The sequence below is a fragment of the Podarcis filfolensis genome (genome assembly GCF_964270895.1).
Source record: "Podarcis filfolensis genome assembly, chromosome: 2".
Classification (NCBI taxonomy): Eukaryota; Metazoa; Chordata; class Lepidosauria; order Squamata; family Lacertidae; genus Podarcis; species Podarcis filfolensis.
Window position 1 is genome coordinate 49605516 of NC_139605.1, and position 23347 is coordinate 49628862.

General features: G+C 40.6%; 2 protein-coding genes across 5 annotated transcripts in view; both read left to right on the plus strand.

Annotated features, from left to right (window-relative positions):
• The window catches only part of LOC310758207 (uncharacterized protein), a 67367-nt gene extending 65380 nt beyond the window's left edge, over nucleotides 1–1987 (plus strand). Inside the window, exons 42-43 of the mRNA XM_083604135.1 lie at nucleotides 1231–1342; nucleotides 1440–1987. Coding sequence (XP_083460261.1) covers nucleotides 1231–1342; nucleotides 1440–1569 — 242 coding nt within the window. The 3' untranslated portion in view covers nucleotides 1570–1987. The remainder of the gene's footprint in view (nucleotides 1–1230; nucleotides 1343–1439) is intronic.
• A 1945-nt stretch (nucleotides 1988–3932) lies between these two features.
• Nucleotides 3933–23335, plus strand: NEK4 (NIMA related kinase 4). Of its 4 annotated transcripts, XM_083603299.1 has the most exons (17): nucleotides 3934–4268; nucleotides 6344–6610; nucleotides 7905–8102; nucleotides 8727–8834; nucleotides 9034–9072; nucleotides 10932–11086; nucleotides 11682–11811; nucleotides 12100–12525; nucleotides 13804–13857; nucleotides 14312–14452; nucleotides 14850–14984; nucleotides 15337–15403; nucleotides 16249–16355; nucleotides 16961–17049; nucleotides 19999–20198; nucleotides 20662–20795; nucleotides 21781–23335. In XM_083603299.1, the coding sequence occupies exons 1-17, from the start codon at nucleotides 4050–4052 to the stop codon at nucleotides 21871–21873; spliced, it is 2562 nt and encodes an 853-aa protein (XP_083459425.1). In that variant the 5' UTR covers nucleotides 3934–4049; the 3' UTR covers nucleotides 21874–23335. The 4 variants fall into 4 exon arrangements, 3 of the variants coding, with proteins under 3 accessions (XP_083459425.1, XP_083459426.1, XP_083459427.1); XR_014545440.1 differs by lacking the exon at nucleotides 9034–9072 and having other exon boundaries at nucleotides 3933–4268; nucleotides 20662–21458; nucleotides 21674–23335; XM_083603300.1 differs by lacking the exon at nucleotides 9034–9072 and having other exon boundaries at nucleotides 3935–4268.
• The last annotated feature ends 12 nt before the right edge of the window (nucleotides 23336–23347 follow it).

The following is a 23347-nucleotide window of genomic DNA, read 5'->3' on the forward strand; positions in this document are numbered from 1 at the left end:
AAATATTTAAACAAAGGAGGAAAGTAACAAGTTTGATAGATGGGAGGGGGAGAAGGATGGGGGAAATAAGATATTTGCTTCTTAGTAAGTTCTTCCGAGCAAAATAAAGCACCCTTTTCAGTAAACCTAATAAGATTAGGCTGTACATTTGTTTGTTTTTAAGTTTGGGGCCTCTTATTTGGATGCAATGCAGCTTCTGAACGTTAAAAATGTAAACAGTGCAGTGTTTTCCCTTAATTTCCCCCCTCTCAAGTGTCTTATAAGGATTGGAAATTTTTGCCTTGCCATCATTTTGCAAGCTAGGAAACAAGAGCTTAAATGTGCATAATGATGAGGTTTTCCTGTCATTATGCCATTCATAGCGATAGTTACACAATTTTAGACCCTGGACATAATGGTCTGAAAGTGACTCTTTAAGATGTAATGTGTATTCGTTCACTTACTAGTAATTCAGTTCCGCCATGGCTAGGGGCCTCCTACTCTTTCTAAAGAGCGGGACCCTGGCCTTCTGCTTCCTGGTCCTGCCCTAACAGCACCACTGGACATCCATATATTTGGCCTCATTCCATGAAAAATATCCCAGTGGATACCTGTATCTCTTATCAGTCCATAATGTTACAGCTACCACAAGAGCAATTGTATTTGACCAGTCTACAAACTAAATAAAACTAAGAAAGAGACCATGTTCCTAACTAGGGATGTTTGAGAAATTTGTTATTTGTAGATTCTGTTATAAACTGACCTGATCTGTAGCTCCAGCTCTAATGGAGACTGGAATTTAGTTAGGCATCAGCTTTCCTGCTTTCTGAATGTCCCTGGCATGGTTCTCAATTTTGCATTTTTATTTTAACAAAATGAGTTTAAAAGTCCATGTTTTAAGAGAAAATGTGTTTAGGTAGCAATGCTATTCACACATACTTTGGATGAATCAAGCTGCACTGTACTCAGTGGGACGTCTGAATAGATTTATAGGACTGCACTATAGATAGATCTGTCTATGCACTAGATATACAATGCATATTTTGAGAGAAAATGCATTTAAAAACACATATTTAAATACATTTTTGGTGCAGAATCTAGTATTACATTAAGTGCCATGAGGAACTACTATTTTAATTCCAGTTCTAGATGATTGTGAAAGAACAATTGCCTCAGCACCGCTGAAAGATCTTAGTGTGGAAGCAACTCAAACCCATAGTGATAATTGCTATTGCTTTTTTCACCCTTTAGGGCAGTTTTTCCACCCAATTGACTTTAATATACTTGAAGTCCACTCTGGGTCTGATCCTCAGAAACCAGATGCTACAATGATTGTGAAAAATAACCAGCTGACAGTAACCAGGTAAACAGCAATTCGGGTATCTGAGAAATAGTATTTTGCCTGCATGAAGCTCTGGCTTTTAATTTTAATACTATGTATTTTTTTCTTTTATTTTTAGGGGATGGCAGAAAGATTACACAGAAGATGTAAAGCATGGTACAAATGTCCCTTGTTGGTTTATTCACAACAACGGAGAAGGTCTACTTGATGGCATATACACAGACTACATTGTTCCTAGCTTGTTTTAGAACAAGATATATTCATCTTTGGCTGCAACACTTTGAAGTGACAGAATATTTCAATATTATACCACTAATTACCACCCCCACCCCAAAAATGTCACCACAGATCAAGGTTTTTTGTGATTCCTGCTTGCATACAACACAGGCACCCTAAATTTCTACAAAATATTATCAGAAGTAGGATGTGTACTCTACAAAGCTAGGGGCTGCTGTTTTCTCTTGTTAGTTGAGACTGCTTTGGTGGGTAGTACAATCATTTCTTTTATGAGCACTCATTCTGATTTCTTCTCTTCATATTAAATGCAGCTATGATTTGCATCATTTAAATGTAGTGTTGATAGGAAGAAGTTCAAAGCAAAGGTATCAAAGCACTTCATTTTGTATAATCATTCCAACTGTGATTAAAACTGTGATTAAAATTTCAGTTTCAAGGTCATGATTCTTTTTGTGGAAAAGTGGCAAACCATTAAAGCTATGAATGAATGAATGTGTGTTTTCTCTAGCCTCTAGCTAGTATAACAGCATGCTTGCAATCCCCTCTGCCAAAAATTGCTCCAGGGGGTTCCCCAACCCTCTGGAACAGACTCTGAAGGCGCACAGGGTGCTGGCGAGAAGGGGGAAAGATCCATTGTACAAACGGAAATCTGTTGCACAAGTGGGATGGCAGTGTTGGATACAACCCATAAACTTTTGTTTTCTTTGGTACAAATGGAAGGTTGCACTCCTGCATGTTCTATCTGCTGAACATGTTGTATGTTTATTGGTCAGGCGATTGGTACGTCATGTAAAAATATATATGTACCAAATACAGTAGCTGAAGCAGATTCCACATTTATCCCTTTCAGCAGATACCAGGTCAAAAGATACTGGATTTTCAGCTTGTAGTGGCCTAACCAACCCTCAGTGCTGGTTCTTTGCATGCCCAATGGTGCCCAATGGTACCATATACTACATACTACATCATATACTACATCATATAGTACTCTCACAGGTATGTGCAAAAGCATGTTAAGAAGCTCTCATTTTCAGGCATACTTAACAAACATGAGACATACTGTTTTTTGTATAATATACCCCATTTGGATATTCACATTATAGGGAAACTATTGGAGGCATTGATGAGTTAAGGAAGTACCTGAGAATACAGCCAGGGATAAGTGCCACTGTACACAAAATTAAATTAAAGAAATTATTTAATATTCTAATACAGTTCTAGCTCTGACTGGTTTGGACCTCTGTATCTCCTCTCAGAGAATTATGATTCCTTTTTCAAAGTATTTATGAACCTAAGGTTTATGCTGAGGTAAACTAGGTGATTCCCCAAGAACACATGGGGAGCAAAGTTCCTGGGTATACTTTAAAAAAATCATTTAAAAGAAATCCATATTAAAGTAGTGACTCAATGTCTGCATCACATTCCCCTCCTCATGGAGCAGTAAGTTAAAACCGAACGTGCCCGTACAGTGGAGTATTCTAGAAAATGGCACCACTGGCTAGCTAGCATTCCAAACAAGAGCACTTGGGTTTGTACTTGTGATATACTAACAGTGAACTCATCTGGATTTTGTCGTAAATCCAATTTACACTATTGCTTACAAGTCCCACCTAGTAAAGACATAGAATTTTGATGTAATTGTGGGTTAATCCCAAATAAATTTACTAAGTATTTGGACGCACGTCCTACTGAATGCAGCAAAATTTACTTTGAAGTAAACATTATGCAGGATTGGAGTGTAATCCAATGCACACAAGAATCTAAAGGCACACAGGATGTCAAAGAACAAGGGAGCAACCCTTTCAAAGCAGAGACATGTGCCCTGAACTTTAAAAAAAAATCATGCTCCAAATTAATCCCATCCCCCTCACCAAGGTTCAGGTTAAGGCAGTGGTTCCCAAACTGGTCCGCACTAATATTCAAATTTCATTGTGGTGGTCTGTGACAAGTCCACGTTATATATCCATATTGATTTTTAAAGCTACAATTTTATTGCTTCTTTTTACTGCCTTACAATTTGAATTCTATGGAATTAAAGTTGTAATGCAATAAAATAACATAAGCAGCAAAAGCAGCAATGAAAACAATTGAGAATCGTTGCAATCGAAGAAATCGTTACACTCCATCGCTACAAAAAGCAACGTCAAACAAATTAGTTCAGTAGAACTGAAGCAAAGACTCTCGGCTACTTTCAAGTGCTCCGTGAGAAACAAAAGCTTGGGAACCCCTGATCTGCCGGAATCAGAGACAGCAGCGGCACATCAGACTTTTGGCGGGACGAAAGCGGGTTCAACCCACCCGCGCGAGACAGGCACCAACGAATTGAAAAGAGCAGCGAGAGACCCGTACATAGCATGGGCACATGCGCAAGTCAAGGAAGATTGCCCGGGTCCAAGATGGCCGCTGCAGCGACCAGGATCACTACCATAGACAGCAAGGCGCTCTTTTTTGTCTTTTCCGTTCCCTTCCCCACCGAACGAGGGTGCTCTCTATGGTCTCTGGAGGTTTTGTAGCTCTATCTCTATGGCATCGGCTGCCGCGTCCTTGCGGTTGGCGGGTGGGGGGCGGCTTCCGTAGCCCCCCCCCCTCGTGCCGGCCGCGGGGCCCTGCGAGGAGGATGCCCGTCGGCGAGTACGCTTTCGTGAGGGCGGTGGGGAAGGGCAGCTACGGGGAAGTGAGCCTGGTGAGGCACCGGCTGGACAACAAACAGGTACGGAGGGCAGCGGCGCGGGAGGAGGGTCTGCCTGCGTGCCTGCTTGGAGAGGAGGGGGTCTGAAACGGGGTCGGGAGACTTTGCGAAAGCAGCGCAGGTGAACACCCAGGAGGTGTTGGGCTGCCTCTCTCTTGCCCTCCGTGCCCGCTCCCCATGCTGGCTAGACTGACGGGAGTTGGGAGCCCAACACACCTGAAGGGCCGCAGGTTTCCCACCCGTCAGGCAAAGGTGGAAGAAGAATATTTATTTGCAAGAGCCACAGCAATAAAATAATAAAATAAAATAACGTACAGTGAAGATAGTGGTAAAAGCTTAACTATAGAAAATACATTAGATCTTATTCTGATTGCCCCTGCTAAAAAAGAAAAAACACCTTGCAGTTTTTGCTGTCATCTTGATCTGCTAAAGGAAAGGACATGGTAGCGATGGTGGTAGGAATGGTTGAGCGACCTGATAGAGGGGTAATGACCTCACTCCTCAATCAGGCAAAAGATAGTTGCTGAACAAGAGGCAAAAGATAGTTGCTGAACAAGTAAGGGAGGGGAAACCCCAGTGAAGAGGGTTGTTGTGTTAGGGTGATATTGAGCATTTGCGGTTCATTATTTCGCAGGAGTTAAGCAGCTGAAAATCTGACAGTTGTTGCATTTTGAGGGTGCTGCGTTGACATTCTTTTATACATTCATTTCCATCTTGCACCTTGTCGGTTAAGTTGCAAAAACATCTCCTCAGCATAAGCTGCATCTGGGGACCTTCTTGGATCTGATGATACCACAGAGAGTTGGTCCCTTACCTTTCCCACCCCGACCTGGCCACAGTGATCCATGCGATGGTCACCTCCAGGCTGCTTGAGTACTGTAATTCACTCTACGCGGGGCTGCCCTTGAAGCTGTCCGAGAAACTCCAGCAGGTGCAGAATGCAGCAGCGAGGCTCCTCACAGGGTGTCTGCCGTGGGAGCATATTCACCCAGTGCTTTTCCAACTGCACCGGCTCCCGGTGGAGTACAGGGTCAGATTTAAGGTGCTGGTTTTCACCTTTAAAGCCCTTCACGGCCTAGGACCCTCGTACCTACGGGACCGCCTCTCCCGGTATGCCGCACGGGGGACCTTAAGGTCCATAAATAGCAACACCCTAGTGGTCCCGGGCCCTAAGGAAGTTAGATGAACCTAAGCCAGAGCCAGGGCTTTTTCAACTCTGGCTCTGGCCTGGTGGAATGCTCTGTTTCATGAGACCAGGGCCCTGCAGGATCTGATTTCTTTTCGCAGGGCCTGTAGGACAGAGTTGTTCCACCTGGCCTTTGGCTTGGAGTCAGTTTGATTCCCTCCCCCTCTTTCTTTTTTCTTTTTTCCTTTCTCCTCCTGTGATGAGGCTGCATTTTAATGTTTTTAAGTTGTATTCATTCAACTTGTTTTTATTATAGCCGCCCTGAGCCCGGCCTGAGCCCGGCCTTGGCTGGGGAGGGCAGGGTATAAATAAAATTTATTATTATTATTATTATTATTATTATTATTATTATTATTATTAATTAAATGAATGCAGCATTCATTTATAACATATTCTAAGTCAGTTACAAAAAGATATTTTTTCCCTGAAATGCCCAGCCTATGAAACAATTGCATGGATTCTAACAGTGCGATCCTATGCACGTCTATTCAGAGGCAAGTCTGATTGTATTCAGTGGGGCTTCATTACAAGGGTATGAGATTTCAGCCTATGTTAGAGCCAGTACAGCTGGATTGGGGCCAATGCCTTCAGCCTTGGGATCAAAGGGTACAAACATATTTATAAACATTCTGATTCAAAACACTTTGGCCTCAATCAAGGAAAAGTTAGCAGTGCTTCATGTTTTGTTGACATTAGTTGGACAACTTAGTTGCAGTTAGCTTAAACTCTGTTGATTATAACAGTACAAGTAATTGGATTCTCTGGATTGAGGCCAGTATGAGGATAAAAGATCAATTAAAATTAGTTGGACTTCTACAGAGTAGGCTCACATGCTGGATTTTTAAACCTACTAAATATACTTGTGATTGTTTTTAACTTCAAAACTTTTTTTTCCTTTTCATTTCTGCAGTATGTTATCAAAAGGCTGAACCTTAAACATGCCTCGAGTCGTGAGAGAAAATCAGCAGAACAAGAGGCCCAGCTGCTGTCTCAGCTAAAGCATCCTAATATAGTCACCTATAGAGAGTCCTGGGAAGGGGAAGATGGCCTCCTATATATTGTCATGGGCTTCTGTGAAGGAGGGGACCTATATCATAAGCTGAAAGAACAGAAAGGAAAGCTTTTGCCTGAAAGTCAGGTGGTGGAATGGTTTGTTCAGATTGCTATGGCTTTGCAGGTAATAATAATAATAATAATAATAATAATAATAATAATAATAATTTTATTATTTATACCCTGCCCATCTGGCTGGGTTTCCCCAGCCATGCTGGGCGGTTTACAGCATATCTAAAAACATAATAAACACATAAAGCGTTAAAAACCTCCTGATACAGGGCTGCCTTCAGATGTCTTCTTAAAGTTGTGCAATCTTTATCTCCTTGACATCTGAAGGGAGGGCGTTCTACAGGAAAGGCACCACTACCGAGAAGGCCCTCTGCCTGGTTCCCTGTGCTTCTCTCAGTGAGGGAACCAGCAGAAGACCCTCAGAGGTAATGTAACTTTGCAATGAAACAGTTGATTCTTACTTTCTCTCTTAAATTTAAATAAACCTTTCCTAGAATTTTGGCATGACTTGAACCTCTTTTAGACTGTAATCCTTTAATAAGATATAGCAACGTATTAGGTAAATGTATTATTGCCACCTATGCATGCTTCTAATCAATCTAGAATCTATCTTTTCTAACATCCTGGCTGTTTTAGTAGTATGTGTGTAGAACAGAAAAGTGTGGAGTCTTTCAAATATTCTTGGATAGTCTTGATCCAGTTAGACCAGGCATAGCTAACTTTTTTTTTTGACTTGAGGTCCACATTCAGCCTTTGTCAACCGTCTGAGGGCCACAAGCCATCATTAGGTTGAGCCACCTCCAGTCACATGCACATAGTCTCTTCTCAGTTGATCCATGCAGATTAGCTGAGGAAGGAGCTTATTGTTTCCTCCCCACTCATCAAATGATGGGCCTGATGACCAGTGGGGAAGCATTTTGCCTCTACATTAGGGAGCTGAGTTGTGCAAAGGTGTTGAAACCTTTCCACCCATTTCAGTGCTGCGTCTACTTTAAATTGTTTTCCAGATGTTGGACTCCAACTCCCATTAACCTCAGCCAGCATGGTCAGTCATCTAGACCATGCAAAAAATTTTGGCTGTGGCATCACTTTTTCTCTTTTTTTTAGTAGACGTATCACTGAAGGGGGTGAGAGCCACACTCACTGATGGGGGTGAGAAAGGATGGGGCAATAACTCCTTCCTCATCAGACCTGCAGAGGTCAGCTGAAGAGAGAGTTGTAGTTTAAAGCATCTGGAGACACCCAGTTGTGGAAGGATGATTTAATGTACCCTGCTTTCCCCCCCTGAAGAACTCAAGAGTGGCATGCACAAGAGAATTTATTTTTATGCATGCAGTACTGTAACTCTGTGAGGTAACCCAGGTTGTGAATTAGAGATTTGTAAATACTGTTATGTTATTTTTCAGTATTTGCACGAAAGGCACATTCTGCACAGAGATCTCAAAACTCAGAATGTATTCCTGACCCGTTCAAATATCATCAAAGTGGGAGATCTGGGAATAGCTAGAGTGTTGGAAAATCAGTATGACATGGCTAGTACTCTCATTGGCACACCTTACTACATGAGCCCTGAGCTGTTCTCTAACAAGCCTTACAATTATAAGGTAAAGTATATTATGTGTTGTAATCGTGAACTCCTTTTCCAAGCTGCAACATGGTTTTAAGTTTGCTCAGAAGTAGACCAATGAATTCAATGATACTTCTACTTTTGGATTTGAGAGCAAGCTAAGAGATGTAATTGAAAACCAACTTAGTTCTTCTATTGAGTGGCTATTAAAACCACAGGAATTCTAAGTCTTTACATCTAAATTGATGGACGTGAGCTTGAATTAAGATTCAAGGTAGTACACTAATTGCCATTTATAGTTATATGAGAAATACTGTACAGTTCAGGCAAAGCGTTTAGCTGTCTAAAACTTTTACATGCCATTTTAAAAATTGCTGATGTATGCGTCATGTGTTCACAAGAATCCAGTGTCTTTTCCCAGCTAAGCAAAAGCAATTCCTTCCTCCACTATCTATTTTAATTGATAAAACAAAGATTCCATTTGTCCATAAGCTGTACCTCTCTGTTAGAAGATAGCTTAGTGAAACAAACTGACCACAATCCAGAAGCCTACATGTGCTTGTGGCTCCCTTTCCAAGTTGTGAAATGGCCTGCTAATGTGTTGTCTGATTCTGTTTTAAAGGACTGTTAGAACACATGTTTTCTCTGCTTTTGCTTTCAGTCTGATGTTTGGGCTTTGGGCTGTTGTGCCTATGAAATGGCCACACTGAAGCACGCCTTCAATGCTAAAGATATGAACTCCTTAGTATATCGAATTATTGAAGGAAAGGTAACATTCCTTTATCATTTTTGCTATGCTAATTGTGGGCCACTATTTATACTTGCTGAAGTCTCCATATGTGCAAGAATTTCCCTGTCGCCTTGTATGTTGCAAAAAACTGTGTGTAGACTAGGTAATAGGCTATTATCTAAGGACATAATGGATATAAACTGTACTGCTGAAGAAAGGAAAATGCTTTCCTTTTCAGTGTAGAATCCCTGGGATATCCTCAAGCACCACATGTGCAGTAAGTTCTCAGCATGTTTAACAAAAAAACCATTTGATTTAAAAACCCAGTCTTAAGTGTAAGGATAGAGTGTGTGTGCTTTCTTGTTGTTTGGTGTGTGATATGAATGCATGCTGATGTTAAGGAAACCTGAAAATTAACATCTTTTTAAATACACCAGTAGTGTTATGTTAACTGGTCTATTAAACTCATTCTAAGACATGCTGCGGGTGGAAGCTGTGGCTCTCTAGATGTTGTTAGCCTGCAGCTCCCATCATGCTTGACTGTTGGCCATGCTGGCTGGGGTTGATGATAGTTGGCAAGAGCATCTAGAGGGCCACAGGTTCCCCATCCCTGCTTTAAAACATTAATTTAGTGGTAGTCATTCTATCAGGCTGCAGTGCAGAGAAAGAGGAGCAAAGGCACCATTGCTTCTGTTGCAATACCAGCTGCCTTTGACTGTAAGAGAGGAGTCCAGCCAGCACAGTAATGATTCTGCTCACCCTCATTGCCCGTGGTACCGTTAGAATGTCTGCTTAGAGCAGGAATGTTCTCATGGATGCTGTATAAGGAGTCTAGCGCTTGTTATTAAGCCACATTCAGTAATAATTCTTTTTCAGTGACTCGCCTAACTATTCATGAGTGACACAGATCATGTGAATAAGCAGGAAAGATTGAACCTTTCGACACCAATCATCTGAGGCAACCCACATATACCAAAGTTACCTTGCTAGCATGAAAGCAATAAGCATAAGAACAAAAAATTTTAGATTTTAATGATAAATAGTAATAGGAGCAATAGTCTGTGCAAGATCATCATTAAAATGTGTGTCGTGTCAAATTGTGGCTTAGTGAGAAGAAGCAAGTGCATAGGTATCCAGAACAAAAATTGTAGCTGCTTCACTTGTCTCCTGGTGCTGCTGTGCTACTCTGAGCTAAGCCATGGTTTGGCTTATCATTAGGTGCATACCCAGGTTCCTGGTTTGCCTCCCTCAAACTAACTACAAGCACCAAGTGTGACAAGCCAAGAGCATGGGTTTGCACATAATGCAAACCATGGCTTAGCCTGGGTAGCATGGCAGCACCAAGAGAGAAGTGTAGCAACTCTGGTTTTCACGGTGGATATTCACTGGAACCATTGTAAAAACTCCCATTTACACTCTAGACCTCTCTTTCATGCTCTGCATACTATCCTAAGTGTTCAAAACTTGATCTCCACTAGGCACAACCATCCAGAAGCTTGTTTACCTGCAGTTTTGTGGTAGGAGACCAATAACACAGTTTTCTCCTAGACTGGCTGTTTTCTCTCTCATACATACTCTGGCCATCAAATACCATTGAGGAATAATGGAGAATAGCCAGCCAGATCTGCTTTGGAAGGCTGAACGGCTGCCTTGGGCTACTCTGGTCTTTTGCCATGCAGCTCCCCAGATCTTGCATTTTGGCAGTGCATATTTCAAATGCATGTGCTCCTCCCTGCTCCAATATTTTTGTAATGTGACACACTAAAAGGTGTGGCCCACACCATGCAAAGGATAAGTGCCACATGAGCACAATAATACAGTACACTTTGTGCCCCAGTAGAGAGAGAAGTACGAAAGAGCAGCCTACAGGCAGTGACAGAAGCAGCAGTAATCCATGTGCATGTGAGAGTGAACTTTGAAGTTTCCTATCCTAAGAAACCAGCTGAATGGTTGCTACAGCCAGCTGGAGCATTCCAGCCCTGCTTTGCAGGCTGCCTGATGAATGTGATGTGCATGAGTTATATCTGAATGACTGATGTAATGGCATGAATGGACGTTCATCATGGGGGTTTTCCCATCATGACTTTATAACCAGCCAAAGAAGTCCCATAAAGTTAGTTTTGCTTCTCTTAACAGCTGCCACCCATGCCAAAAGATTACAGCATGCACTTGAAAGAGCTGATAAGAACGATGCTTAGTAAAAAGCCAGAGGAGAGGCCCAGTGTGAGAAGCATCCTAAGGCAACCCTACATCAAGCACCAAATCTCTCTGTTTTTGGAAGCTACAAAGGCGTAAGAAATGCTTAAATGACAAATGACGTTGTGCAAGGAGTTCAGTGCAGTTGTTGGAATAGCTGTTTTTTTGTTGTTGATTATTGGGTCTCTGTAATGTGTAGCACAGGGATGGCTAACCTGTGGCTAAAATTAACCTGTGGCTAAAATTAACAGAAGTATTCATGGATGATAGATGCGTCAAAGGATATTAGAAATGACAAACCAAATGTAGTATTTGGGACTGGTTCTGATTGCTTCTGATAGCTGGATGTCAGGAACAAACAAGCCACGTCCTGTGATGCATGGCATCTATGGCATCTATCTGGCCACTGCTGGGATGTTAGGCTGGTTGCAGTCTTGATCCAGCAAGGCAACTCTTACATTCTTATAGGTGGGCTACCTAAAGCTTATCTACACCTATATATTGATATATGGATATGGATATACGGCAAGCAGTATAGGTGTTTGCTGCATGTGTCAGGCTTTCAGAAAGTACTCTAAAAGCATACATAGGGACCGGAGGCAACCTTGATTTGTTGCAAGACAGTACTTCCTCAAATCTTTTAATCCTGTAGTTTCCTTAATGTTTGCATTTCCTACCTTTGCCTTGAAGGAAAACAGCCAAAAATCATAAGAAAATGTCTGAAGTCAAACCCCAGAGCTCCTCAGGAGATGCTGAATTGAAAAATGGAAATGTAACACCCCTGAAGCTTCCTAATGAACATTCCAGGAAATCTAAAAGGGTGAGTTAGATTTTAGCGCTGGATCCAGAGTTAAATGGAGACACTGCTGGATGGGATGAGTTATGGTGCAGGGGGCTGAATATAAGGGGGTGGGCTGCAGCTTGAAAATTGGACAAAGGCATCTTTCAGTAGCTGGAGCAGGCTCTCCTGTCGTCTTCAGGCATTTCTGAATCCAGCCATTTTGCATGGGATAAAAAAAAAAAATTGGGCTCTTGAAATTCCATTTGGGTAAAATGTTTAATGGGATTGGTATATTAATTCTATTCCCCCCCTTCATTTTAATTACAGAATGAAGAGAAATGTTTAATCCATAATAAAACCTTTCAGGTTTCTTCCGCGAACAAACTGGCACCTGAGCCTGAAAAAAGCGCAAACACAAATGGTTTGAACAGCACGGACATGTCAGTGGCAACAATGAGCAAAGTGGACATAGTTATTGTTCCGTTGGAAAAGAGGAACTCTGAAAGCAAACAGACACTTGCAGGAACGTTCACAGGGGATAAAAAGCCCCGTAGCTCAAGTATTCCCAGTGAAGCAGAGTCTGAAATAGGAATAAACGCACCACAGTGTAAGGAAGAAAGGTTGCAGAGCATTACAAATCCATGTCTGGAAACTGTAGCTATTAAAAAGGGTGTTATTGATACCACAGCTGATGGTGATGATACCATGAAACTTCTGCAACCTGTTTCAGAGATTCCAGACACGAGTGATAAAGTAATTATTTTATCTTATAATACAGAGGAATGTAATAGAAGCTGCAAAGTTTTTGGAAATAGGACCAACAACTAATGGCACTGGGTTTTTGTCGGTAATTGATCTAGGACGTAGCTACACTAGCTCTTTGTTTCAGATAAAGCAGCTGCAGAGCTCTTGCACAGCACAAGGGTGGTTGGAGGAAGGGTGGAACTGAGGACAAAATGTTTTTGTGACCATGAATGACTTTACATTTCTGCTACAATTTATTATCATCATTTTATATACCCTTTCTCACTAATCCGATGCCCGCCCCCTTTTGAAAAGGCGATTGCTTTTTTCAAGACAGCCCCCCCACAATACAGTGCACTGTTCTGTTTATTGACATTTCATTGTCATTGTTACACACATACTTAGGCATTATTTTGAAGATGATTGAAGCGGTCAGATATACAAACCAGCTGTGTCATCAGACTTGAGGGTTCAGATCCAAGGGCCGAATGACCTTTATATTGGGCCTCAGACCAATACAGAACTAGCAGAAAAGAGGTTGCTATGTTTAGTTTGTTATTCTTTTAGTCATGTAGGGATGTATCCAGTGCCACTATTCCAAAATTTGCTCCAGAGCGTTGGGGAACTCTCCAGGGCAGATTTTGAAGGTGCATGGGGAGAGGAGGAAGTCCCACGTTGTGATGAAACAGCATCAGATACAACTAATCAACATGACCCAAGCTATAAACAGCTCTTAGGTGACCATAAGGACTTGGACATACCTCATATGGTCTTTTTTTTTACTTTTTGTCCTCCTCCCTTGAACATCAGCTCATCCCCACTTTCTGGGGTTCAAGCATGTATGGAGGGAGGAGGGAGGAGACACTTCCCCTGGAACTGGAGATCCCAGAGTGCCTTGGCTTGGGCCATTGGAAAACAATGAAGTGAAATGGTTTATGTTGTCTGAGGATGTTTTTGCACACCTATTTCCCTGTCTCTATGCAGGGTGTCCCTGTCTTGTGAGACTCACTGGTGCTAATTGGAAGCATTGTTAGAACAGAACAAGCCAGGTCCCTATCTAGCCAAGGTGGGGAAGAAGACAGAGGAGTGATATCAGTGTTTTTCCTGGGCTCAGAGAAGTGACACTTGGATACTATGTAGCCAGCCACTCCTCCTACCCTTTCTATTTTACAGTAATGGGACATTTCAAATAATTTGCTCATTTGTTTTGCTAATGTTTACACCACACTTTTAGCTAGTATCATGATTGGTAAAAGTTAATGAAAATGCAGTAAATTCTCTTTCCAGAGTCTGGATTCTACTGACAAACTTCTAGCACCATTTGTGCCTGTAGAAATTCTGGTAAGTAGTCAAATTTTTTGGTTTTGCAAGGCATGTGAAATTAAACTGGTGGCTTCTTTTGGGAAATTGTTCTACAAATGAATGTAAAATGTCTGGGTGGCTACATAAATGCTGTTGACTACATAAATGAATTGTGTAGGTTTGGTGATGAGGATGAGAAAAAGGTGATAGTTATGGGTCCCTGATAGCACTTTTCAAACATGTGTATACTTTGGATTGTAAGAAGAACCCTTCTGGGTCAGGTCAGTTGCCCATCTGCTCGAGCATCTTCATGCAGGACATGAGTGCAATAGCGCTCTCCCTTCTTGCAGTTCCTAGCAACTGGTATTCAGAGATACATGCTGTATTTGGCAGTGGAGCCAGAGTATACTTGTCATAGTTAGTAGTCCTTGATAGCTGTGTCCTCACTTTGAATCTGGAAAGCATATACAAAGAGTTTTGGGTTTATTCTTAGGCTGAAGCCTCCTTCAGAAGTTTGGGAGGAGCTAATAGTGCAGTTCAAAATGAAAGCACCCCCCGTTTTCAGCCCCAGGGATCTGTTCACGAGCCTTCCCTGTCACGACAGCAACGGCAGAAGAAAAGAGAGCAATTTGAGGTATGTTCAGAAAGGGTGAAAAAGAGAAAACACTCCTTAATTAAAATGCAGCATCTTTTTATTTTCTATTGGCACCTCTAGATTCATTATGTTTTAAAAGAGTATGCTTTTTCAAAGGGCAAAGAAGTGTCTCAACTTTTTTAGAAGTGTTGCTATGGACAACTGTGTAACAGAATACCCATGCTGATAATATACAGTAAATAATATTATGCTTTCTGCAATGTACAGAATTAGATCGTTGGTGTACAAAAAGTGGAGCTGAAGTACCTGCCTGATTATTTGTATTGACTTGGTGTTGGTAGTATAGAAGGATTGTATTGAAGGATGAGTGCTTTTATAGCTAACCTCTTAGCAGAAAAAACTATGTTTTTACATAGCTGCTTTTTCTCCCTTTAAGGATACAGGTCCTCGACCATTGCCTGCTGCTCCTGACATGAATGCAAAGACAAGAGGAGACAACACAGACAAGCAGGATGCTGCAGTTACAAGGGCTATAAACAGATCTGGAAGCACCGAAGTGGCAGTTTCTAAGGTTTGCTGCAGACACATTTTTAGCATATTAATGCTATCTGTTTTTCTTTGAAGCCTCAGATTCAGCATTGTTTCAATGCATAGACTAAAGTGTACTTACTTTGCCATCATAGATCTGTAAACCTACTTAGTACAGGGTTGGCAAACTTCTTTTATAGTAAAGAAGGTGGGGGATTCTTTTTCTGAAGGGCTTTATCAACCTTGTAGAATAAGTCAGTGGAGAAAAGGTAGTGAACTATTGACTGTCTTGGAAACTTCAGTTTTCAGTTATGTTTTACATATCGACGGGTCAATTATGACAGACTACAAAGCCACATATCTTGGTTCTGATATCACTGTTACTTATTTTAAAGGATCGACCACTGTCGGCACGAGAGAGGAGGAGACTAAAGCAATCTCAGGAAGACATGCTTCCTTTTGGTAACTAACTTCTTTGCCCCTTTTAGGCATATGGTGCAATTTCTTAGCTATAACACATTTTCATTGCAATCACTCCCCAAAGTGTATCTTCACAAATAACAAATGGCTGTGACTGAGACAGAACACTCATCCACCAAATTTTCATGGCTGCTCAAAGTTATAAGTACGGTATGTTTTTAAAGGTAGAGAGGTCAGGTCATAATTGGCAGGGATGGGGATCAAACATCCAAATTTGCATTTGGTCAAAGGATAAATGACAGAGGTGCAGCCATGTCAGTCTGTTTGCAGCAGAAAAGGAAGGAAGAAAAAAGTCAGGTGGCATTTTTAAAAGACTAGCAAATTTGTTGTGGCATGGTGGAATAGAACCACTTTGTCAGATGCGGGAAGTGTATCCAAGAGTTTAGCTTCTTAAATCAGTAAATGGTGGTGATTTTGAAAGACTCTGAACTAGGCTCTGTTGCATATCATCAATATGAAATCCAGGCAAATGTCTGTGAAGACCTGGGACTGTAATAATTAAGCAGGTTCAGGCTCAGAATTTAACATAACTGGCCATAACTACTCAGGTATGGAATTCCCTACCTTTTGAAGTCCAGTGGTCTACCTTGTTTGCCTCTTTTTAAATAAATGGGCTGATTTGCTTTACAGCCTCCCAGGTTTTCATAAGTTAACATCTTTGTGCTGTGTATTTTGCCTTCTAAGTATGCTGCTGTCTTATTTTAACTTTTTATTTTCCATTTTTGTTATAAACCACTTTGAGTGTGTTGGCAGAGATAGCATGTGAATGAATGTGAACAATCAAAATAAGAGTAGATTCTGAATGCTTTTAATTTACCCCTTTTCAGGGCCTGCTGCAAGAAGAGCTTCTCACAGTGCAGCCACAGAAACAAAAGTTCCAGAAGATGATCATGTTCAAATTGCTCACTTTTCATCAGATCTTGCAATCTGTGAGGTAAGCAGAAATCATGCATTTGCAACATTCAAAGTTACTAGCTTTCAAAGCTGTCACTCACATGCTTTACAGCACTACAATGTCCTTCACATGGAGGTATTTCCAAACAGACTGGATTGTATTAGAAAGCATTTCCTGCTAGGAATGTTGAATTCTATTGCCATTGACTGCTGTCAAACTCACTTTTAAAAACCTGTGCAAAACAACCTTATCCTGAAAAATACATTAGATGATTTGGTACATGCGACTTGTGACACAGTTTGGCCCAATCGGTGTTGGAAAAGTCAATGCAACTCAAAGAAGAAACCTTGCTCTTGCAAGCAGTAGCAGTAGCATCTACAAAAATGAGAAGCCTTTTCCATTATCACAATGATTTTGTGCACCTGGTTTGAACAGCTTTCAGATACCACTTTCCACAAATGTATATTCTGTTATTAGCATCTAAATAGGTTCCAAGCCAGTGTTACTTTAAGGAATATGGCAAGAATTGTATACACACACACCCCTGAAATGAATGCCCTTTTGCAATAAGAGATATTGGGGGACTGTGCTACTGTTTTGTCTATAGTTTCTTGTGCTTGAAATACATGTTTTGCCTTCAACAGACAAAGAGCTTAATTGGTTGCTCTACTGAAGATGAACTAAGCTCTTCCACCAGCTCCACAGAGAGATCAGATGGAGACAGTAAAGAAGGGTAAGGCGTCTTCCTTAACCGTAGGCATTCAGTGTATATGTGCCAGTTTGTATTTCTCAGTGCAGAAAATATTGATCTGATGTATAGAGATCTTTCCTATTCTAATTAATTCAAGCGGGGTTCTGAAAACTTCTCTGTGTGAAAGAAACAAGCCGAAGGTTCATGTTTGGGTTATTTCTTCAGAGCAGCTGAATACAGCTGGCTAAAACTGGTTGTTATCTCTTTCTGTCAGGGTCATGCTGACTATAATAATAGGCCAGAAGGAGCCCGGGTTTTCACTTTCTCTATCTCTTTTCCTTCTGGTGTGGTACATAGTATGCTTAGTGTTAAGGTTTAGACCAGGCTTCCTCAACCTCGGCCCTCCAGATGTTTTTGGCCTACAACTCCCATGATCCCTAGCTAGCAGGACCAGTGGTCAGGGATGATGGGAGCTGTAGTCTCAAAACATCTGGAGGGCCAAGGTTGAGGAAGCCTGGTTTAGACCTACTATAAGTTATTGTAAGTTTAGATTAAGTCTGCTGCAACTAGATTTCTTATGGACAATGCAAATCCTGAATGTATTGGATTATGCACATTTGCCTTCAGTAGCAGTAAAGCTCTGCTAGATGAAATACAATTGCCTCTGGTCTATTTTTGGGGAATCCTGCAATGTGTTTAAGTTGTTACTCTGCTAACTATACATTGGAAGCTACTCTGGATCAATATTGAGTAGAATTTCACAGCAATTTGTGCATCTGCGTACCACAGCCACACAGATGGCCGATCATCCTGCCCTTCAAGACTCAGGGAAATGTTTCTCTGAATTAGCTTCAGGAAGCATTAAAGATTCTTTGATATAAAATGGTTTTTTAAAAAGATTTTTAGATAATTCTTTTTGCTGTTCTTTAAATAAGAATTCCAATGCTTATCACATAGCTCCTGATCATGTGTGTCAGTGTTTTACAAGGACTGACCCACTTCTTGCAGCCATTCACCTACTTCTCAAAAAATGCTTTTGAACACATTTCAAGTGTTGTTTTTTTAAACAAAAAGACAAAAAAGTTGTACAATATAAGTGAGATACATACATTAAAGAAAATACATGCCCTGATTTAATAGCATAATTTTGCGTATTGCTAGTCAAATTAAGACCCTTCTTGCCAATGTACTTTCTTCTGCTGATTAATTTAAAAAAATTGGTATTAAAATGTTTTTGAGATTATTATTTTTATTAACTCAATCTGCCTTGGTAATCTTTGCCTTAAACACAACCCTCTTAATCCTGGGAAAACCCTTTCCCCAGTATGACACTCCATCAAACACATCGCTGGGATCTAAGGATTAGACAGCTCAAACTGGTTTTATTAAAGCAGTTGTGAATTTCCTGGTTTAAATCTCATCATTAGGCAGCCTTAAGCAAGTCATTCTTTCCTCTTTGCTGCCCACACTCCCTATCCCCTTATCTGCTTTTCCCTACATCTGCTATATTGTTTGACCTTTATATAAGGTTGCAAGCATTACTAGCAGTGTATGTGAAGTGCTTTGAACTTTAAAAAAGCATTAGAGAAATGTTAAGTAGTACTTCCTCAGTCAGAAAAAAACAGCCTTTCACAAAGGCTATCAGTTCATGCAAGCCAAATCTATTTTCACAGAAATAACGTTCTGGTACATTCCATTTATTCAGTATCCTTTTTCTTTCCATGTCCGACTTAACTGTTACACTCTCTCTGCATCTAGGCTTTATTAGCAAATAATTTCCCATGGATTTGACACACTCTTCATTTCCGCAGCTATCCTCTCTTTAAGATATTGGCCCCATTTACATGCCACAGTAAAACCAGGGGTGGGAACACTTTGCGGCTTGAGGGCCATATGCCATTGGTGGCTGGGACCTGAGGCAAAAGTGCGCAGAGCAGCAAGTGTGCAGCAAGCCAGAGGGAAGATAGCTCCCATTTGCTCCTCCTTGCTAGTGAGTATGAGCAACAAACCATGACTTAGCCTTATGTCTAAACTGGAACCAAGGCTTGCACTTGGCTTCCCAACTGTTGTTTGGTTGAGTTAAATAACCCATGATTCTGCCCATTTGCATTTCTCAGTGCAGAAAGTATTGATCTGATGTGTAGAGATCTTTCCTATTCTAATTGAAAGCTGCCCTGTGTGGAAGAAACTTCATGATGTTTGGGTTATTCCTTCAGAGCAGCTGAGTACAGCTGGCTTAAACTGGTTCTGTTATCTCTTCTTCAAGGTCATGCTGACTATAAGAAGAGGCCAGAAGGAGCCTTTCTCTATCTCACTTTCTCTCTCTATCTCGTTTTGTTCTTGTGTGTTTTTCTGTACATAGTATGCTTAGTGTTAAGGTTTAGACTTATAAGTTATTGTAAGTTTAAGTTAAGTCCGCTGCAACTGGATTTCTTATGGACAGTGCCAATCCTGAATGTATTGGATTAGTGATCATTATGCTCATTTGCTTTCAGTAGCAGTAAAGCTCTGCTGGATGAAATATAATTGCCTCTGGTCTATTTTCTGGGAATTCTGCAATGTGTTTAAGTTTTTACTCTGCTAACTATATGTTGGAGTTCTGCTCTGGATCAATACTGAGTAGAATTTCAGTGACAGATTCCACTTCAGATGTAATGCTAAGCCAATGCTCAGGGCGTGTTGTTCCTGCTCACTGGGGGTGGGGTGAGGGACTGGTATCCTCAAAGTCTGATGTGGGCTTCTTAAAGGAGGGGCTTTCTAAGGTGGGGAGAAGGAGAAGAAATAAGGACAAATTAAGGAAAAAGGAAGACGACCAGAATAGAAACAGATCAAGGAAACAAGCAACCTATAAGAATTGTCCATTACAATAACCTAATACCCTAACCTAATACCCCATCAGTATTAAAGAGTTCTTTGTGTAGCCTTAAACCCACCGTTAAAAGTTCCCATAAATTGTGCATTAAAAACTTAAGATTTTTATACCTTTTGCAGAAAAACAAATGAGATGCATGACTTGGTGCAGCTAATGACCCAAACGCTAAAAATGGATAATAAAGAAAATTGTTCACAATCTGCAATACTAGCTCCCGAATCGCAGTTCCGGCTTAATAGGAAATACAAAGACACCCTTAAGTTACATGGAAAAGCATCAGAAGAACCAGATGAATTCCAGTTGCAGGAGTTTCCTTCAGGTCTGTATCATGTTTGAAAGGAATCATTCCCAGATTAGGTATTCTGCTGTACCACTGAACTGCAGGAACATTATTTCAGTTAAAAATGTTTGCTTATAAAGAGGGGAAATAGGGCTGTTTGCCCCACATCTTCTGTCTAGAAGTGCACAACTAAGCCTTCTAATCCATCCCCTTATTTTAAATGGCCAAAAGCTACGCTCTCTTTAGCAAGACTACAAACTCCAAGCCTCATGTGAGAATAGGGTACTGATGCTGGACTGGGAAAAGTTGTTTCTATAGTGAAGCATGAAATTTGAGATTTGAAGTCCGGGAAGTCCTTCAGATGGATATTTGTTTGCACCAGAATAAAAGGAAAAGTGTTCCACCAGGACTCCTACATTTACAATTTAGATTTCTGGCAACTAAAACAAAATAATAAACAGAGAATTAAGGATATCTAATATGTTTCTGCTTATTATTTTAGATGTTCTCTCTGGTCATGAAAAGGTCAGGAGATTGGTAGAGATCTTAAGAGCAGATGTGGTTCAAGGACTTGGAGTGAAGCTTCTAGAGAAGGTGTATGATGTCATGGATGAGGAAGATGAACAGAAAAGAGAAGTATGTCTTTCATATTGCACACTTGGCAACTCTCTTCAACACTGTTTTTTTCTCGTCCACCATTTAAAAGAGTTAGTCCAGGTATTTCCCAATAACCACCATATATTTCCTTGCACAACTCCAAATAATGTACTATTTTGAAAACAAGCCTGTTTGTCCTACAGTTCTTATGCAGATCAACTCCTTATCCAGATAACTTTAGTCACGATTAAATTCCAGCGATTGAAATTAATGGACGCAGTGTAATCTTATTCCCTCTTACCACTTATGGTAACTCAATGGAGCTTCCTTCTGAATAAACTACAAATTAATAGCGACAGAGTCCTATTTATTGCAAAGGGGGTTTTGCAGATAACCTCTGGAACAGGCTTCACTCTCTGCCACCATTTTAAAGTCTGAATACTTTCCATCTACGTGCACCTCAGAGAAGTGCCACTACTTGAAATTAGATGCTATACATAAACCAATGTAATTAAACATGTTTAACCTCACTGTAACTGATGGGCTAAAGTACCCATAACTAACTGAATGTCAGACATGAATTGACTGTTACTCTAAATTTGTGCAATTTTCAAAGTTCACTTTGGGATGTTCTGCCTAACTATCTGATCCTGTTTCAGTGTTAGGGATTCCTGAACCTATAGATATCAATGTTTAGGATCAGTTACAGATAGGTAGCCGTGTTGGTCTGCCATAGTCAAAACAAAAAAAATTTTTTCCTTCCAGTAGCACCTTAAAGACCAACTAAGTTAGTTCTTGGTATGAGCTTTCGTGTGCATGCATCTGAAGAAGTGTGCATGCACACGAAAGCTCATACCAAGAACTAACTTAGTTGGTCTTTAAGGTGCTACTGGAAGGGGAAAAAAATTAATGTTTAGGATGTTATTTAACTTTAAATAAGACTGTAGCCTGAATATTTCACACTAGAATCATTTGTGTTTTGAATTACAACACAGAAAAGCCTTTTTTTTCCTACCCTGAACAGCTGCATTTGCGGAAGCTCATGGGAGAAAAGTATACTTCTTACAGCATAAAGGCCCGCCATTTAAAATTCTTGGAAGAAAATGTGAAGCTTTGACAGAAACCTCAATTCAGCTGTTTCGTTATGAAGAAAAGAGCAAGACTTTATTCAACAATTTTTTACCCCAGTGGATTTTTATTTTCCTGTACACAACTGATTTGTGGGGTACAATTTTTACTTTACTGATTTGTTACCTGCTGTAGAGCTTGTTTAGCTTTACAAATAGCAACATGTTTCTTCCAGGTAAGTGAGTAACAGTGTTTAGGGATTTTTTTATACAGGTAGTACAACTTAATATTTTCAGTTTTTTACATATTAAATTATTACCATAAATCTCAAACATCATCAATGATGTTTTTTAAGGTTGCAATCCTGCCGAATCGCAAATAGCCATCCCCACTGATTTGACCAGGTCTTGCATGTCGTTAATCCCGGCTTTCAATGCAAGTGTAGTAAGATTAGGAAAATGCCAAAAATGTTTAGTCAACACCAGAGTAAGCCTGTTGTATCCCATACTTTGAATAAGCCATCTAAGGAACAGGTTCTTTATATGTAGATACTGGAAGCATTTACTATTGTTGCAACCGTAATTATTAAAATTCAGATTAAAAACATACACCCAGCTTTTGTAGCTACAATATTTTCTATGCACTCTAAGCAAAATGTCCTTAAACATGGCCTCTTTGCTCGTTTTTAGTGCTCAACTGCAGTGAGTTAGGATTTTCATTTGAAAGAATAGGGCCAAGAAAGAGAACACTCTTGTTGCTTTTCACATTTTTATCTATGAGAGGAACATAGGAAGCTGCTTTATACCGAGTCAGGCCATTGGTCCATCTAGCTCAGTATTAGCTACACTGGCTGGCAGTGGCTCTGCAGCATTTCAGGCAGGAGTCTCACCCAGCCCTATCTGGAGATGCTAGGGAATGAACCTGGGACCTTCTGCTTGAAAGACAGGTGCTACCACTGAGCTCCAGGCCTTCCTTAAGGATGTTGTATGATGGGCTATACTCAAGAGATTTGCCCACCAAGGGGGATAGGCATAAGAAGACTCCTCCACCACCTCCTTCCCTGGTAGGTCACAAAAGAATTTCCTGACAAAAGATGACTCTGCCCAATTTTCTATGATCTGCCCCTTCCCCAGCCCATTCAAACTTTCTTTAGGGACCGGCCCTGCCCTTCATTTTATGTGGATAGATTTCTGGATACAGCCCAATTTAGATTAGTATAAGCAAGCTTCTAAGTTGCAGAGAACTCAAGTAGAATGAATTGCCATAAAATGTCCTACAACTGATGAAAGCCAGGAATTAAGATGAAGTCTAGGAAGCTATCTCTGGTTGATCCATTGCCCCGCTTGCTTTTTGCTGCAACAGCAATCGGGTCTTACAAAATGATAATCTCCCTTGGGACCAACAAGACAGAAAATAACCCTTTCCTGCTACTGTATTGTTGCTTTATGTGTGAATGTTTAACTTTAAAAAAGTGAGGCTAACTTTTGGTAAAATAAAGTACTTTTATCAAAGTATTTTCCTTG